The sequence below is a fragment of the Cetorhinus maximus genome, chromosome 1 (genome assembly GCF_964194155.1).
Source record: "Cetorhinus maximus chromosome 1, sCetMax3.hap1.1, whole genome shotgun sequence".
NCBI classification, from domain to species: Eukaryota; Metazoa; Chordata; class Chondrichthyes; order Lamniformes; family Cetorhinidae; genus Cetorhinus; species Cetorhinus maximus.
The window spans coordinates 166,538,292-166,555,586 of NC_135879.1; the positions used below are offsets into that span (position 1 = coordinate 166,538,292).

The following is a 17,295-nucleotide window of genomic DNA, read 5'->3' on the forward strand; positions in this document are numbered from 1 at the left end:
ACCCGCACTGGAGCCCTTGCCCTGGTACTGCACTGAAAGCCTGTATGTGGAAAGCGGTTTGCCTGTGCACCCGCTCGCCCACAATCTGAATGTGGGCGCTTCTTCCTTGATGTCGTACGGATGACCCTCATGAGCGCTGCGCAAGGTTGTGTGCACTCACCTCCGAGTTCCCCTCAAAGTTCAGCTCGCCTTTCAAAGGCAGTCATAAATCATGCCATTCTGAAGTCAGACTGATGTGGGAATTAAATTTGACATGGGATGATGATTCCGGCATGCGCGTACAATAATGAGTTGCAAATGCATTAAAATTAAGTTCCCAACGTTGAATGGTGGAAGCACGACCCGCCATTGACGGGGGGAGGGGGCAATCGCATCCTGGATTTAAGTCGCTGGGAAACGCGACTAGGGCCATCTCACAGGACTTCAGGCTTATTGTTGTGGGGAATAGTACATATTCTTTTTACAGTGCTCCTGCTGTATTTGTTTTTCTCTTTGCCAAGCACACAAGCTGAATCCAAGACCATATTTCTTGGCAAATTCATTGCTGGTGGCACAGTAGTTTAGGATATAAACTTTAAAAAAAAAGGTCTTTGCTTGCCAATAACAATGACTGGATGACAGTAAAACACAACTTAATAAGTAAACTGGTGTTTGAAATATACACCTACACATTACTTGCAACACATGAATGTGATACATCACCATTTATAAACCATATTTTTTGGACAACTGGAAACCCGTCACCCTATAGAGGTGTCCAAACCAAACTATTAGTAATGCTTTGCGTTACTACACAAACAAATAACAGGAAGTTAGAAACTTGGAGCAATCCTATCTTCTCTTGAAGTACACAAAAATCCATGTTTACATTACCCTTTTCATTAAATTACGATTGAAATTATAACAGAAATTTACACAAGCAGCCAAAGATTTCTCAAGTTTCTTTAAATAAATATATATACCATTTTAAAGCAATCATTGTAAGATGTCTGAGTACAGGCCAGACCATAAAAATTATAGCGCAGATTTTTAACTGGAGCTAACTCAGCTAATCCCAATCTCTTGTCCTTTTCAATATCATTTTATATATTTCCTTTTCAAACACCTATCCAATCTCTTTTAAATGATATTATTTCACCAAACCCCAGTGAAATTCTCTTCTAACTGCCTCCTTCACCTTCTGCTGATAGTTGTCACTAATTTGACAATCAGTGGAAATAAATGCTTGAACAAATTCATCACCCTTGCTTTTACATTTAATTATTTTGTAAATCCAGAATCCCCCTTGCCTTCTTTAAAGATGGAAATTCAGGAAAAATTATCATCAAGATCAATGGGGGCTAATTTTAACCCTATCCAACCAGTGGGAACCTGGCATGATGGTACCAGCCAACCCATTTTACATCTCGCTCAATTTTACTTTTAATTAACTTTTGTCAGTTTCCTGCCCAACAGCCAATCCAATCGTCAGTTTCCCCCTATTCACCTCTGTACTGGTCCATCTTTCAGCTCTGAATCTTATTATTTGCAGGTGTATTTAAATTTCATGCTCTTCGCCTTCCCTCTCCCCACAAAAATAGGTACTAATCAATATTTCTCACCATTGAGCGTCACCTATCTGCCCACTCCACTAATTCTGTCTCTTCATAAAGTTTCTCATGCGCCTTAATTATATCAGCAGCAAACTCTGACACCGCTCCTTTTGTTCCTATGCTATTTATAAGGAGTACTGTAGTGGTAATGTCATTGGATTCGTAATCCAGCAGCCCAGGCTAATACTCTGGGGGCATGGGTTCAAGTCCCATATAGCAGCTGGTGAAACTTAAATTCAATTAATCAATAAAAAAATGTGGAATTTAAAGCTAGTCTCAGTAATGGTGGCTATGGTCTGAATTTTACCATTGGTGGGCACATGTAATCGGCGGACCGGGACCGGCCAGGAAACGGGCCCCCCGCCTGTGATTTCGTGCAATTAAGGCCTGCCCAGCGTGAAATGTGTCTTCCCAATGGTCGGGAAGGGCTGGGTGGGGGTGGGGGCCTGTTGGGCACCAGGTCCAATGGCAACCTGGCAGACAGTTTAAAAATGGCACAGGCAGCTCCTTGAACGCTGCCAGGGAAGAAGATATCTTCTGCATGCTGAAGACCAAAGCTATGGCCTCTACTGCAGCTGGAAACATCATGTGGGATGGCAGGTCAGATGGGCACTCGGCCCCCTCAGTTTTCGGACGAGTGCCTCGTGGTCCTCCTGGAGGAGGTGGCTGCCAGAAGGGACACCCTTGTCCCCAGAGATGGAAGGAGGAGGCCACCGCACCTGACAAAGAAAGCTTGGGAGGAGGTGGCAGCCCAAGTCAGCAGCCACGGTGTTGTGTGGCACACATGGGTACAGTGCCGCAAAAGGTTCAACAACCTGCTGCACTCGGGAAGGGTGAGTACCATGTTGGCATGGAACAGTGTGGTGAAATGTTAAGGTCTGCAGGTACCAGCACGTCGATGGGCATTAGATCTTTGGCTAGAATGTCGGTGCACATGGGTGAGGGCACTTCACAGTCGCTAGAGGTGCAGGCAGAGGCAGAGAGTGCCCAGGGCACTGGCAGTCGGAGGACTGCTGGAGACCAGGATGATGCTGAGTCGAAGGCAGATGATGAGCCACTGGAGTTGTCCATAAGATGGCAGATGCTGGATGTCCAGCTGGATGTGTGGGAGGATCTGGCAGAGATCCAAGAGGGTATGTGTGCCATGGTCTCTGTTGTGGAGGAATTCATGCGGAGCGTGAGCACTGCGTTGACCCTCATGACCGAGTGCACTGCCTCCTCCATGGAAAGAGTGGTGACTCTCATGGAGAGGCTGCTCCAGGAGCAGGGGTTCCTGGGGTTGCACTCGGACCTGCGAGCCCTCACACACGCAATGACCTCAGGTGGTCAGTGCCAGTGTGGGAGATGGATGAGGCACCCAGTATCCCAGCTAGGTACCCGTCCATCAATGGTGAGTAGGGAAGTCCAGAGCGACCTCATGTTGGCACACGAGCTACTTGTTGTCTCTGCGGGCTCTTCCTAAGGCACTCTGGATAACGGCAGCAGCTCCTCCGCCCCTCTGCCAGTGACCAATAAGGCTGCAATGACTGGGGAGATGCCAGCCTTGGCACTGGCCGCTCCCTCCCAGGAGGGGCTAGGACAGGCTCCACTGGCCAGGGGACAACCACCAATGTCATCAAGGCCAACAAGGCACCAGAGTCAGCAGGCTGTCTCCAGCGAGGAGGGGCACCAAGACGTAGCACTCGCAAATCTAAGTTTAAGGCACCATGAGCACAAGAGGGACTGTTCACGGGTGATCTTCTGTTCTGCCATGTTTTGTTTATGTTTACTGATCTGGGAACGAGGACCAGAGAAGGAGATGTTAATTTGTTTGGATTGCCAAAAACAAAATTTATGTTATTTTGGCATAATACTTCACCTTTTTATTTTTTTGGTGCAGGGTACACCAGTATGTAATGCTGGACGTGAGTGGCTTTAAACTTTATTGCACAGGCACTGAGTGGACTTTGGGTTCAAATGAAAGGGTCATTTCAGACATCCAGGATGGAGGCAGCAGCCCTGGCGTGAGATGGAAGCAGACCTTTGGCAGCCTAGCTGAAGGAGCGTTGGATCAAGGCATCCCTGAAGGATACAGAAGTCTGCCTCCACACCCTCAGCGTTCTCCTCACTGTGCTCCTCTTCTGACTCACTACTGGATTCATCCTCTATGGCCTGTGAAGCTGCCTCAAGACCCTCTTCCTCCAGGGTCCCCCCCTTGCCAGTACCAGATTGTGGAGAGCGCAACATGTAACCACTAACAGTGACACACGCTCGGGGGGGTATTGTAGTGCACCCCGTGAACGGTCCAGGCATCTGAAGCGCATCTTTAGAAGACCTATGGTCACCACCCTTGTGGAGGCATGACTCCTATTATAACACTGCCTTGCCTCAGTTCTTGGGTAGCAGAGAGGTATCATAAATCACCTTTACAACAGATAGCCCTTGTCACCCAGCAGCCATTCATCCAGTCAGGCTGGAGCACTGAATAACCTTGGCACCTGGGAGTGTCTCAGGATATAAGCATCATGGGAGCTGCCTGGGTACCTTGCACAGACTTGTAGAATCAGCATCCTGTGGTCACACACTATCTGCACGTTCATGGAGTGGAAGCCCTTCCTGTTGACGAAGGCACCGGGTTCACCTGCTGGCGCCTTGATGGCCACATGTGTACAGTCTATTGCACCCTAGACACGGGGGAAGCCAGCAATGGCCGCGAAGCCTCTGGCTCATTCAGCCTGGCTGGTCTCGTCCGCACGGAAATGAATAAATGTCAATACCCACCTGAACAGAGCTTCTGTCACCAGCTTGACGCAACTGTGAACAGCTGATTGGGAGATTCCACACAGACCTCTCACTGACCCCTGGAAAGAGCCGAGGCGTAGAAGTTGAGGGCCACTGTGACCTTCAGTGCCACTGGCATGGGGTTTCCACCCACACACAGTTGGAGCTGATCTCAGGCCCAATCATCTGACAAATGGAGGTCACAGTCTCCTCAGAGAGGCGGAGCCTCCTTCGGCACTGCACCTCGGACATATTGAGGTAGCTGCATCCCTGCCTGTAAACCCTGGCAGCAGGATAGTGGCATCTTCTGCGACTCCTTCCACCTTGGACTTCCTGCTGGCCCTGCATCCCTTGTCCCTGCGCCTCTCCTCCTACTGATCACTCCCCTGGAAGCTGCATTCAGACACCTGGCCTCCTCTCCCTTCTGCCCCTCTCTTCCTTGTTAGCGGAGGTGCCTCCAGCAGAGAACACAATCCCCATTACCAGGTAAGGGAAGGCTGTCTGATACCTGGAAGGGTTGACACGGTCAAAATGTCAAAACACACCAATGAGTCCTGAAATGAAGCCTAGAAATGCTAAGAATGAAACTCGGAACAGAGGTGAAGCTGTCAAGTTCAAATAAGCAACCAGCAGCAAACTACCTCCTAAACTCCTCACTACTCACAATGGCAATGCTGCTGACCCTTTTTGTCCCTCCCTTGGATGAGGTTTTGCAAAAGTGCCCGCCTGCGCATTTTGCCTGTGCGATGAGCGCAAAATCGCACAGGCAACATAAAATCGAGATCACTTGCCTTTTTAATGGCCTTAAGTGGCCTTTTAATTGATGGCAGGCACAACTCCGACACCCACGCATGCCCGTCAACCTGAAGATTGCGCACATGCGGGATGATGTCGCGACACTCACCCAATGTCTTCTCACGCTATTTTACGCCCGGTCGGGTTGGGCACGTGCCCGCCTGCAGGGCGTAAAATTCTGCCCTATGAATCTATCATCAGTTGTGGAAAAAAAAACCCATCTGGTCCACTAATGTCATTTAGGGAAGGAAATTGGCCATCCTTTGTCTGGCTCTAGGCCCACAGCAATGTGATTGACTCTTAACTGCCCTCTTAAGTGACCTAGCAAGCCATTCAAGAACAATTAGGGATGGGTAACAAATGCTAGCCTTGTGAGTGATGACCACAAACCATAAAATGAATAGATGAAAGAGACTGAAACACAGAGCCCCGAGGCACACTATTAGTTAAATCTCACCAATCTGAGAATACTCATTTGCCCCTATCTTTCCTGTCCTGCAGTTACATGTATAGCTACACTGGCCTTAACACTGTATGCTTTCATTCTCATAATAATTCTAATATGTGGCACCTTCTCAAATGTCACTTTACATCTAACTCAACATTCATAGCATTTTCCTTCTCCACATGCTCCACATCCCTTTTCAGATGTATGCTAGCTGTCCCACACTAATCCATGCCTTGCTAAATTGTCACAAATATATTAACTCTGTGAAATTAAAATTAATTAGGGCATAATTTCCTGGTGGACACATATCTCTTTTTTTGAACAGGGTGTAATATTTCCCACCCTCCAATCCTTTGGCACAATTCCCATTTCCAAAGATTTTTATAAATTAATCTTTATTGCTTCCAACATCTTTCAACTTACTCTGGGTGCATACCATCTGGACCTGTTAACTTTGCTTTATTTGTTCCCAATTTGTTTTCATAGCATTCTTTTGAATATTTATCATCAGCAATGGCAGTTCTAGTTCTTCTTCAGAATTCCCTACAATCCCATTTTTACCTTCCACTGTTTAAATTGTGCAAAACACATAAGCATCTCTGCCATTTTCTTGCTATCATGCACAAGAGTCTGCTTCATCTCCAAGTGGCCTCACCCCTTCTTTAACTGGCCTTTTACTTATGCGCTTAGAGAAGCCCTTTTTCTCATTTGTTCTGAAGTCAATCTTCTTTGACTCTTCCTTCTCAGCATTTCTGAGCTCATTTTTTGCTTCCTTTTTATGTTTTGGGCATATAGTTCCTCTTCTATATCCTACCTCATATTATATGCCTCTTCTTTAATTTCATTTGGTTCTAACGCCTTTGGCTAGGATTTTCCTTTCTAGTCCTGCCCACGGTGAAATTCCTGCCCTAAGTCAACTGGCCTTTGGCTGGTCCATCAAATTTTCCAACTCACCTGCGACAATTCCTGTCACGGGCGGGACTGGAAAATCCCAGCCTCTGTCTGTGCATAAAACTCTACTTTGGATGTACGTGTTTACTCCTAGTTGAAATGTACCTTATCCATATCATATTTAAATATCCTGCACTGCTGATGTGCCATTTGATCTACTTTTTGCCCACATAGTTAATCTGGGCATCCCACACACACAATTTCAGTTCCCCTTCTGTGATGAGGTAAATTTAATTGGATACCATATGTCAAATTTCAGTAGAAATTAAAATGAGCACGGGTCTCTGTTGTGATCCTTGAATCATACTTTTTTTTCTTTACTCTTTCATGGGATGTGAGCATTGTACGCAAGGCCAGCATTTGTTGTCCACCTCAAAATACCCTTGAGCTGGCCTTGCTAAGTCATTTCAGAGGGCAGTTAACAATCAACTACATTACTATGGGTCTGGAGTCACATGTAGGCCAGAACAGACAAGGTAAGATGGCAGATTTTCTTCCTTAAAGGGCATTAGTGAACCAGAGGAGTTTTTATGACAATCAATGATAGTTTCATGGTCACCATTACTGACACTAGCTTTATATTCTAGATTAATTAATTGAATTTAAGTTCCACCAGGATTTGAGCCCATGTCCCCAGATCATTAGCCTTGGTCTCTGGATTACTAGTCCAGCAACAGTACCACAATGGTACCATCTCCCCTTTTATTTGACTAGTCATTGAGCAGTAAAAAAATGCACTCTGGATCTTAGGCAATGTAAAGTCCACTGTTACCAATAATATTGAACTCGAGAGTATCGAGCACAAAAAACCCAAAATTATTTAGCTGTGGCACATTTGAGATAAACTATCAAGTCTTCACGCTCACTCCTCTTCTTGAGGCCTGCAGAGATCATTTTTGTTCCTGGGATGCATTTCTTCAGATTCTCCAGATAAATCCTGAGTGTTTCATCACCTCAGGTAATACCTTTGTTGTTGTTTGCTTCAGTGTAAGAAAATGACCTTCAACCTGGCCAGTCTTGGGTCCAAATATACCAAGACAGGCTTGCCCAGTCTTGGTCAAGGTCAATACGAACCTTGACATTACACCGTGAGTAGTGCCATATGAGCATTTGAGTTCACATGAAACTTATTTTAAAGTAAATGGGTTAATATCTCTATTGAAATATAAGGAAAAAATATTTTATACAAACACTTCAGGTATTCATACAATATACACATGGTGTAATTTCAAAGTTGAAAAGTAAAATAAGTGAAAAACATGAAAAAATACACAAAACTCCCCCAATCCTATAATCTGTGCGTAATTGGTACCAGCATCAGTGAATAAAAAATTACATTTCTGACTCTTTAACATTTGGATCTATGTTATCAAGGTTTTGCTACAAATATTTACCACAGCCTTTGTTGCAAACATGTATGAATGTCTGGCTGTCCTTATTTTGTTGCATTAATAACAAATTTTAAAAATTAACGACATTAATTACCCCACTAGAATGCAATGCTTTTCAAAAATAATTGAATCTGCTATTCATATCTATTACTTAAACTAAACCCATAAAGAAATGTAATCCAGCAGCATATTTGACTTTCCATTTCAGGTCATACCCATCAAACAGACAGACTGAGCTTATTACTTCCTATGTCCATAATTCATTCATTATCAATAACTATAATTGTCAGCAGCTGTTCAAAATAGATAACCAATAAGCAGAGAATGCAGCTTAGCCTCTACTGCATTAATATGCCATTAATAATATGACATTAGATAGCGGAAGCTGTTACTAATAGGGTAGAATTTTCTGCCTGTTGGTGGGGTGGAACTGGAGCGGCCGCGGTTGGGCGTGATCGGCACCCGCAATCAGGTCCGCGCCGCCATTTTGCGCAGGCGGGCCAATTAAGGCCCGGCCAGCACATTTCCGACTCCCATGAATAGCGGGAGTGTACGGGCTGCGGCGGGCGAGCACAGACCGCTGGGTCCAATGGCGACCCGGCAGCCTGTTTAAAGGAAGGCCTAGCAGCCTCCTGTAGGCTGCTCACAATGGCCACTTCCAGGTCATCTGCAGAGGGTCGTCTGAGCAGGAAACGCTGGAGGGAAGGGCAGAGGAGCAGGGCAGGCTGCAGGGTCTGCCACAGGAGCAGGGCAGGCTGCAGGGTCTGCCACAGGAGGAGGGCAGGCTGCAGGGTCTGCCACAGGAGCAGGGCAGGCTGCAGGGTCTGCCACAGGAGCAGGGCAGGCTGCAGGGTCTGCCACAGGAGCAGGGCAGGCTGCAGGGTCTGCCACAGGAGCAGGGCAGGCTGCAGGGCAGGCCAGCGGGGGGCTAATGTGCCCCTCGCTTTTCAGATGATTGCCTTGCTGCCCTCCTCGAGGAGGTGGTGGCACAATGGGAGGTGTTGGTCCCCCAGGATGGGAGGAGGAGGCCCCCCCCACATGACCAAATGTATCTAGGAGGAGATGGCGAAGGTGGTGAGCTCCCGCGACATGGTGCGGTGCACCTGGATCGAGTGCCATAAGCGCTTCGCTGATTTGTTGCGCTCTGGAAAGGTGAGCACCATGTTGGCATTGGGCATTTAACCCAGCTGGTAGCCTTAGCCTTTGAGGCCCCCTCCCAAGTCTTACTGTCATGACTGCATTGAATCATGTTGGGCATTTCTCGTACGCTGGATGGGCAAGCAGATAGTGCCCATGCTTAGATCAGCCTGAGTGGTTCATGAGGAGATGAGTTCTCCCCCGCACCATGTGTTGCTCTTAGTCACACATGACTAGACTGGGGGCAACCTGCAGGAGATGCAGCTAGGCGCATACTCAGAACTCCAACACCTGTCCTATTCACGGTGATGAGATTGTGGAAGGAGAGCCTCAAGGTCTTGCGGCCAAGAACTATCTGCTGCCCTCGACGCTGCATGTAGTTGCGCCTCCTTGCTATGGGAGCTAAGACCGTGTGTTTCCTAAAGTGATGTACGCAGCATGTGTCCAAGGTGGCCATTGGGGGGCAGTTGGGAGCAGGCGTACTATCTTTGTGTGAGTGATCAGCAGTAGCAGGGAGAGGAAGCACTGGAGACCTGATATGGGCCACTGTGTTTGGGGTGCGGCGTGCACGTGCAGAGTCCATGTGCAAATTGCCGCAATGAATGGTGTTCTCTGTTATTCAGGAGAAGAAAGCTCGTAATGCGTCTGAGCGTTCGAGGACTGGAGGCGGCCAGGCTCACCTGATGATGTTAAGCCACTTTGAACAGGAAGTCATGGAGCTTGAGAGGCGCCATGCGCCCAGGTCAACTGGTGTCGGTGAGGCTGGGGTGGAACGGCCAGGTACTTGAGGCCAACAGTGAAATCCGCAATGTCCTCCCAATATCCATAGCACTGATAATTGTTTAATTTGTTATTGTTGCAAATTGCTCAGTCACAGAGTGATAGAGTCAGAGGTGTGGATCAAAGAAAAAGGTCCTTCAGTCCTTCGAAGATGTACATGTCAAGCACCTTCCAAAGTTGCCTTATCCCATTTCCCAGCACCATCCCCATGGCCTTGTATGCCATGGCATCGCAACTGCACATCCAAATACTTATTACGTGTTAGGAGGGTTTCTGTGTCCACCACCCTTTCAGGCAGTGCATCCCACATTCCCAACACACTCTGTGTGCAAAAGTTGCTCATCACATCACCTGTCAACCTCATGCCCCTGACCTTAAATCTATTCCACCTGGTTACTCATCCCTCCGCCAAGGGGAAAAGTTCCTTTCTTTTGACCCTATCTATGCCCCTCATAAGTTTAAAAGCCTCGATCATGTCACCCCTCAATCTCCTCTGGTCCAGGGGAAATAACCCCAGTCTATGCTATCTCTGCTCACAAGTCAAACTCTCCAGCCCAGCCAGCATCCTGGTCAACGACCTCTGCACTCTCTCCACTCCAATCACATCCCTCCCGTGAAGCACATTTCAGAACTGCACACAGAACTATTGCTGTGGCCTAGGCAGCGTTTTCTGCACTTGGAACATTACCTCCCTGTTCCTATATTCTATTCCTCGGCTAATAAAGGCAAGTATGGCTTTTACCTTCTTAAACACCTTATGTACCTGTCCCGCTACCTTATGGGACCTGTCAACATGCACAGCAAGGTCCCTCTGATCCTCCTTACTTTCCACGGTCCTACCATTCATCGTGTATTCCTGTGCCTTGTTTCTCCTGCCCAAGTGCATCACCTCACACTTATCCACATAACATTCCACTTGGCATTCATTAGCCCATCTGGCCAGCCCGTCTATATCCGCCTGTAATGTAAGACTAACCTCCTCACTATTTGCCACCCCACCAATATTCATGTCCATAGGTTCTGGAAGGTTGAGCGCATAATGAGCCAGGGGAAAGGGATGAAGTGTGTCACTGTGTGCACACTAACTGATCCACTGTCCTTGTTGTTCAATTCAGCATCATCAGAGCCTGTCCGCCAGGAGGAATTCCAGAGGCCCCCTCTCACACCTGAGGGCCTTCAAGTGTCACCTGCGTCACACCATTTCTGTGAGGCAGGCACCAGCGCAGATACTAGCACCTCGGTGGGCATTGCAACATCGGCTAGTGTCCCGGGCATAGTGGAGAGGGCATTTCACAATCACTGGAGGAGCTGGCAGAGACGGAGAGTGCCAATAGAGGGCTGCAGGGGACCAGGCACATGCTCTGTCGGTGCCTGATAATGTGCCTCTGGAGTTGTCCACGATGCAGTTGCTGCAGGAAATGCTGCCGGGTGTGCAGGAGCATCTGGGAGTGATACATGAGGCTGTGCTTCATTTGGTGTTCCTGGTGGAGGAGTCCACGCAGAGCATCACTGATGCAATGAGCCTCATGGCAGAGCGTCATGCTTCCCCAATGGAGAGAGTGGCGACTCTCATGGAGAGGCACCTCCAGGAGAACAATCAGCTTCTCCTGGGGTTACACTCGGACCTGCAAGCCCTCACAGCGCCAATGGCCACAGCTGGTCATTGCCAATGTAGGAGATGGTGCAGGCTTCAAGCTTCCCAGCTCGTTGCCCATCCATCGACGGTGAGCAGGGAGATCCGGGACTGCCTGTCGTATCTGCTGCTCCTCTTACGGTGCTCCGGATATGGGCACCAACTGCTCCACCCCTCTCCCAGTGATCGCTTCATCCGGTGAGGCTGCGATGACTGGGGAGATGCCAGCTGTGGAACTGGCAGCTCCCTCCCAGGCAGGCCCAGCACAGGGTCCACGGGCCAGAGGACGGCCAGTAAGGTCATCGAGGCCAACAGGACAGCAGAGTTAGCAGGCTGTCTCAGATGCCACTCCGAGCGATGAGGCGGCACCAAGACGTAGCACCCAGAAATGAAAACATAAGGCACTTTAGGCACACCACGGGTTTCTCACTGGTGTTTTTGTGTTGGCCCGAGATTAGGCACTTTTAATTTTTTCTGCTTGCTTAACGTTTTGTTTTGGATTTGTGAGAACTTCTGATGGTTAAAATTAAAACAAAATGTGTTACCATGGCTGAAGGTGGCTCCTTTGTTCTGCATTTGTATGTTCAAGATAAATGTCATGAGTGTTTGTTTGGATATTCAAGTTTATGTCCAAAGCCCTTAGTTGTAGCTGATGACCTGATGCAGATTTAGCACTTAGGTGCTGAGTATGGAAGCGCCAGGCAAGGCTGGTCCTGCAGATCCATTTGTGTGGAGCTAGCTGAAGGTTCGATGGATTAAAGGCTCCCGGGCATCCCTGCCTCCTTGATGTAGTCCCGGGTCAGCGTTTAGCCCCTCAGCATTCCCGTGTGCTTCCTCATCCTCAGAATCAGTGCTGGACTCATCGTGTGCAGCTGTATCCACTGCGTCAACGTCTTCATCATCCACTGCGTCCCCCCTTTCCAGCGCAAGATTGTGCAGAGTGCAGCATGCAACCACTATCACCGAGACACAATCTGGAAGATACTGGAGTGCGCCCCCTGAGCGGTCCAGACATCGGAAGCGCATCTTGAGAAGACCGATGGCTCTCTCCACCATGAATAGTTGCTCCTCCAAGATGCAAGATCCAATTTGTTCTTCATTCAAAAGCCTAGGGCCACAATAAAATATGGGGATTTTGTGCAAAAATCTGCTTGATCTTTGGGAATAATGGACAGACACCTCTACAGTGACTCTTTCTAATCCCAGAGATTTATCAAGAAAACATAGTCCACAATTTTTCCAAATTAAAAAGGATGTCAATAATCTGTTGAATTTACTAAATGTGCCTTACCTTAAGAATGCTCGTAGTCTTTCATCCATTCTCCACTTTTTATAGAAAGAATAGGACAGGTATATCAGGATTACGCCACCAATGCAACCGAACACAGCTCCAGTTAGCACATCCCTTACCAAGAGAAAAAGCAAAATAGTCCTTGGAGAAATTGAATGATGCTTAAACATTACAATGTCAGAAACACAGCAATGTCTGCATTGCATATATTCCGTCAGACTGTGCATTTGTACATAAAGCCACATGAAAATAAACTGTTTCAAACCAAATTATGAACAAATAGTCATTTGGTAGTACAGAACTTGAGTATAGCTGATAAAATATACGTGTTGAAGCTTTTTATCTTGCAGTCATCAGGAGAGAATTGCAAGAACACCAAATTTCAAATAAACAACAGTTTATACTGCATGAGAAAAGGGTGCTGATTGGTTGGCAAATGGACTGATTGCTAGAGGCATTGCCATGGAGTCAGGCCCACAACAACTCACTTACACATGCTAGCTACATATATTCATATACAGGGCCCTGTCCTTTGCAAACAGAAAGAATATGCCCAGGTATTGTGCCTTTTTCAATTAAACAAAAGCATGGGGACAACTGTTCCCTGATGCATTCCCCACTACAATGCCTCAACCAACCAGAGTTGACTTGCCTGTTTTGATTTTAAACAAAAGCTTGGGGGATAACTGTACCCTGGTGCATTCTCCATGGCAATGCCTCTACCACTTGCCAACTAATCAGTACTCTTTTTTCTTGCAGTACAAATTGTTGTTCCCTTTGAAATTTGGTATTCTTGCAATTCCGTCCTGCTGAGTGCAAGGCGAAAAGTTTCGACAGTATGTTTCTTTTTTTTCATTCAAATTATAAACAGTTATCTTTTCTTATAATAAGAGTAATATTATGAACTGGTGCTCCAATATTTTGAAAATTGTGATGCCAATAAAGTATGCCAGGACCATTTAAAAATCACTATTCAAATATTTAACTGGCAGCTTACAGTAATATATCACACCAAACAGAATTGGGCACTAACATTGTGATAGACATGGAGCTCTCTCCTGTGTCACCTCACAAAAGAAATGATTTTATAAATCTGCATTCCAAGCCTGAGTTTCAACTGCCAGTATTACATATTAGAAACATAGGCATTGGGCCATTACAATTTTCCATCCACTTGTAAAATTACCCTTATAATATCTTGTTCATATAAATTATATCTTATCCAATAGACTGCTCCAAATGGAGCCCCGTAAATTGTTTCTAAAACAATTTCTATTGAGCTTATCCTGGACTTGAGTTTTAAACAATGTACAATACTGTTATACGAAGGTCTGTTCAAGGGGTGGCAATTCATTTCTATTTACGTTATTACCTTTAAACAGTATTTAATCAGGTGAAAGTTGCCTCACTAGTATATCCTCATCATACAATGGTACTGTGGGCATGTTTACCATTTCTTGTAGAAACATAACTTATTATTGCCATTAAGGAGGTAGCATAGCTGACATGGGACAGAATTTTGCCCTTGGCAGGCGGGCTCGGCAGGGGGCGGTCTGGAAGCCGACCACTGCCTGTGATCGGCACCACACCGCAATATCACGCTGGCGGGCCAGTTAAGGCCCACCCAGCATGAAACACAAGCGGCAGTACTGAGCGCTGCCTGCGCCAGCGGGAGGGGGGTCAAGGGGTGGGAGTGCAAGCTGGCCGAGCACAAACTTCATGCATGCGCACGAGTGAGCGCTGCATAATCTCCGAGATACGGAGCTGCCTCAGGGAGATGCAGAGATTTTTTTTTAAATAAAATAAAAATGTCATAAACCATGTACCCTCATGTGACTCTGTCACATGAGCAGGGACAGGTTATTAATGAAAAATTTAAGTTTTTATTCTTATTTGCTTTTGGAAACCTCATCCCACCCGTGGATGAGGTTTCCAAAAAAATGCAAAGGCCACTTGTTCTTTTCGCGAAAAATTTACGTTAATTGATAACTTAATGGTTTTAACAGGCCTTTCAACTGTCGGCAGGCACTCTGCCGGCTTTGGCGTGCACCCCCTGGCTGAACTATTGCACGTTCAGGCTGCACGTTGACGTCAGCACGCTGGGCCAACGTCAACGCACGTCATTTCACGCTCAAGCGGGTCAGGCGCGTGCCCGCCCACCGAGCAAAGATTTCTGCCCATAATTTTCAAAATAACTTTATTTTAGGCTTCACTTGGCAAACCTCTCTTCAGTGGTGGGGCTGCTATCCACTTCCCTATCTACTCGGGTGAAATAAATAACTTATAGAATTAATTGAGCAAGTTACTTGATGTAGGAGGTGAGGGATTTATCTGGATAACAGCCCTAAGATGTTTAATTTACTCAGTTCACAAGTGTAAGAGAGGGGACAGGCATATACCTAACTGAAAGATGAAAGAACTCATGTTACGTTTTCTGGGGAGGAAAGTACTGTAAGAAATATTTCCTGCTTGCATATTCCTCATGGAGAGCCTCACCTGCTAAATATGTGCATTAATAGATTATGCATGTGCAACCCATGATTTTCCAACCATCCATTTTAATGGCTGAAAAATTATTGGCCAAAGCCTGCAATTATAGATGTGCACTCTCAGCAGATGAACTTCCATATTGGGAATACACAAGTGGAGATTCATCTTCAAGACTTTTGAGCACTGTGATTTTCAAGTCTGGGGAAATTAGTAATGTGTGTTAAATATTAAATATTCATTTTCTACTTGCGATAATAAAATCATTTTATAGTTTTAGCCTGAATTATATGGTCTGACAACCTTTGGATAAATTTACAACTTGGTGCCTGCGTGCAAAGCTGACAATGTATATCAGCTGCCTATTGGAGAAACCCCTGGTTTTTCATTTCAGTTGATTTCAGTGGAAAAACGTCATATCAGAAAATTAATAATTCAAAAAAAAACACTGCCAACAACCTCTCCACAGCAATAAATGGACATTCTTAATCACCAGAAATTGTCCACTTTGAAACCCATGTTTAATCTGTAAACTAAACTTTATTAATGGGTGATTTATTACTAAGAACTAAGTCCTGAATGAATGTTTTGTGTATTAAACTGAAGTTGTAAGTTGTGAGTTTTCTTTTAATGAGGACTGCCATAAGCAGAGACTTAAAGACTCTGAGGTAGGACTTGGGAGTGAGTGGCCACCATCTTTAAAGCCACCTTTGTGACAAATGTGGAGATATTTCATTTCCTCAGGACCATTTTAGGTTGAAGCACTGAGTTACAGAATTAGGGTGATAAGTATCTCCACTACTAGAAGTATTTAAACATACTAAACAGAAGTTTCCACATTTAATTTGTAGCCTGTGCAGATTTACTTTATCCCAGTTGGAGCAAGAGTTAGGCCACCACAATTGGATTTTGCACTCCAAATAGAGAGGATGAAGAGAAAAAAGCATCTAAGGCTCCTCAAGAAAAATCAAGTATGTGGAGGATAGGATCAGGTTTATCCCTCTCCCATATTTCAAAAGCCTGCTGGTACCAGGTGTAAACATTTGCTCCGTTCTAGTTCTCTTACCTTTGAGCCAGCAGCGTACAGGTTCATGCCCCAGTCCAGAAACTTAAATACATAATCTGGGCTGACACCCCAGTGCAGTACTGAGAAAGTGCTGCAATGTTGGGGATGCCAGCTTTGGGGTGAGATGTTAAACTGAGGCTCCATCTATTCTCTGAGGTTAAAGAGGAGTTCACAGAATCTAACAGCATAGAAAGAGGGCATTCAGCCCATTGTGTCCGTGCCAATTCTTTGAAATAATTATACAATTAGTCCCCTCCCTTGCTCTTTCTGCAGGGTCCTGCAATTGTTTTCAAGTATTTATCCAATTACCTTTTGAAAGTTGCCACTGAATCTGCTTCCGCCACCTTTTCAGGCAATGCATTCCAGGTCATAATAACGTGCTGCCTAAAGAAGTTCTCCTCATCTCATCTCTGGTTCTTTTTCCAATTACCTTAAATCTGTGCCCTAGGGCTGAATTTTCCGGTTGGCAGGGGGAGGAGCAGGAGCGGGCGCGGACCCTACCGCCACTCGCGATTGGGTCCATGCCGCCATTTTGCGCAGTGGGCCAATTAAGGCCCGCCCAGCATACTTCACGACTCCCATGCATAGCACGAGTGGGCTGGCAGCGGCGGGCGTGCTCAGGCCGCTGGGTCCAATGTTGACCCGGCGGCCTGTATAAAGGAAGGCCCTGTTCAAGCAGGAAGCCCTGGGTTTGGAGAGGCGCCATGCGCCAAGGGCCACTAGTGTCGGTGAGACTGGGGTGCCACGGCCAGGTATTTATGCCCAACAGTGAAGTCGGCATTGTCCTCCCAACAGCCATGGCACTGCTGAATGTTAATTGATTTAACTCTGCAACATGGCTTGATCATTGGTTATGGAAGGATGAGCGCATAATGATCCGGGGGACAGGGATGCACTTTGTCATTGTCTCCACGCTAAGTGATCCACTGTCCTTGTTCTTCCTTTCAGCATCAGCGGAGCAGGG

The 17,295-nt window shown here is 46.4% G+C and overlaps 1 protein-coding gene across 2 annotated transcripts in view; it reads right to left on the bottom strand.

Annotated features, from left to right (window-relative positions):
- LOC144684961 (uncharacterized) overlaps positions 1–17,295 on the bottom strand; it is a 154,649-nt gene that overhangs the window by 27,468 nt on the left and 109,886 nt on the right. The window contains exon 5 of one of the 2 annotated variants that reach the window (XM_078549429.1): positions 12,779–12,892. The exons of the other annotated variant lie outside the window; for it this stretch is intronic. Coding sequence (XP_078405555.1) covers positions 12,779–12,892 — 114 coding nt within the window. The remainder of the gene's footprint in view (positions 1–12,778; positions 12,893–17,295) is intronic. 2 annotated transcript variants of the gene reach the window in all.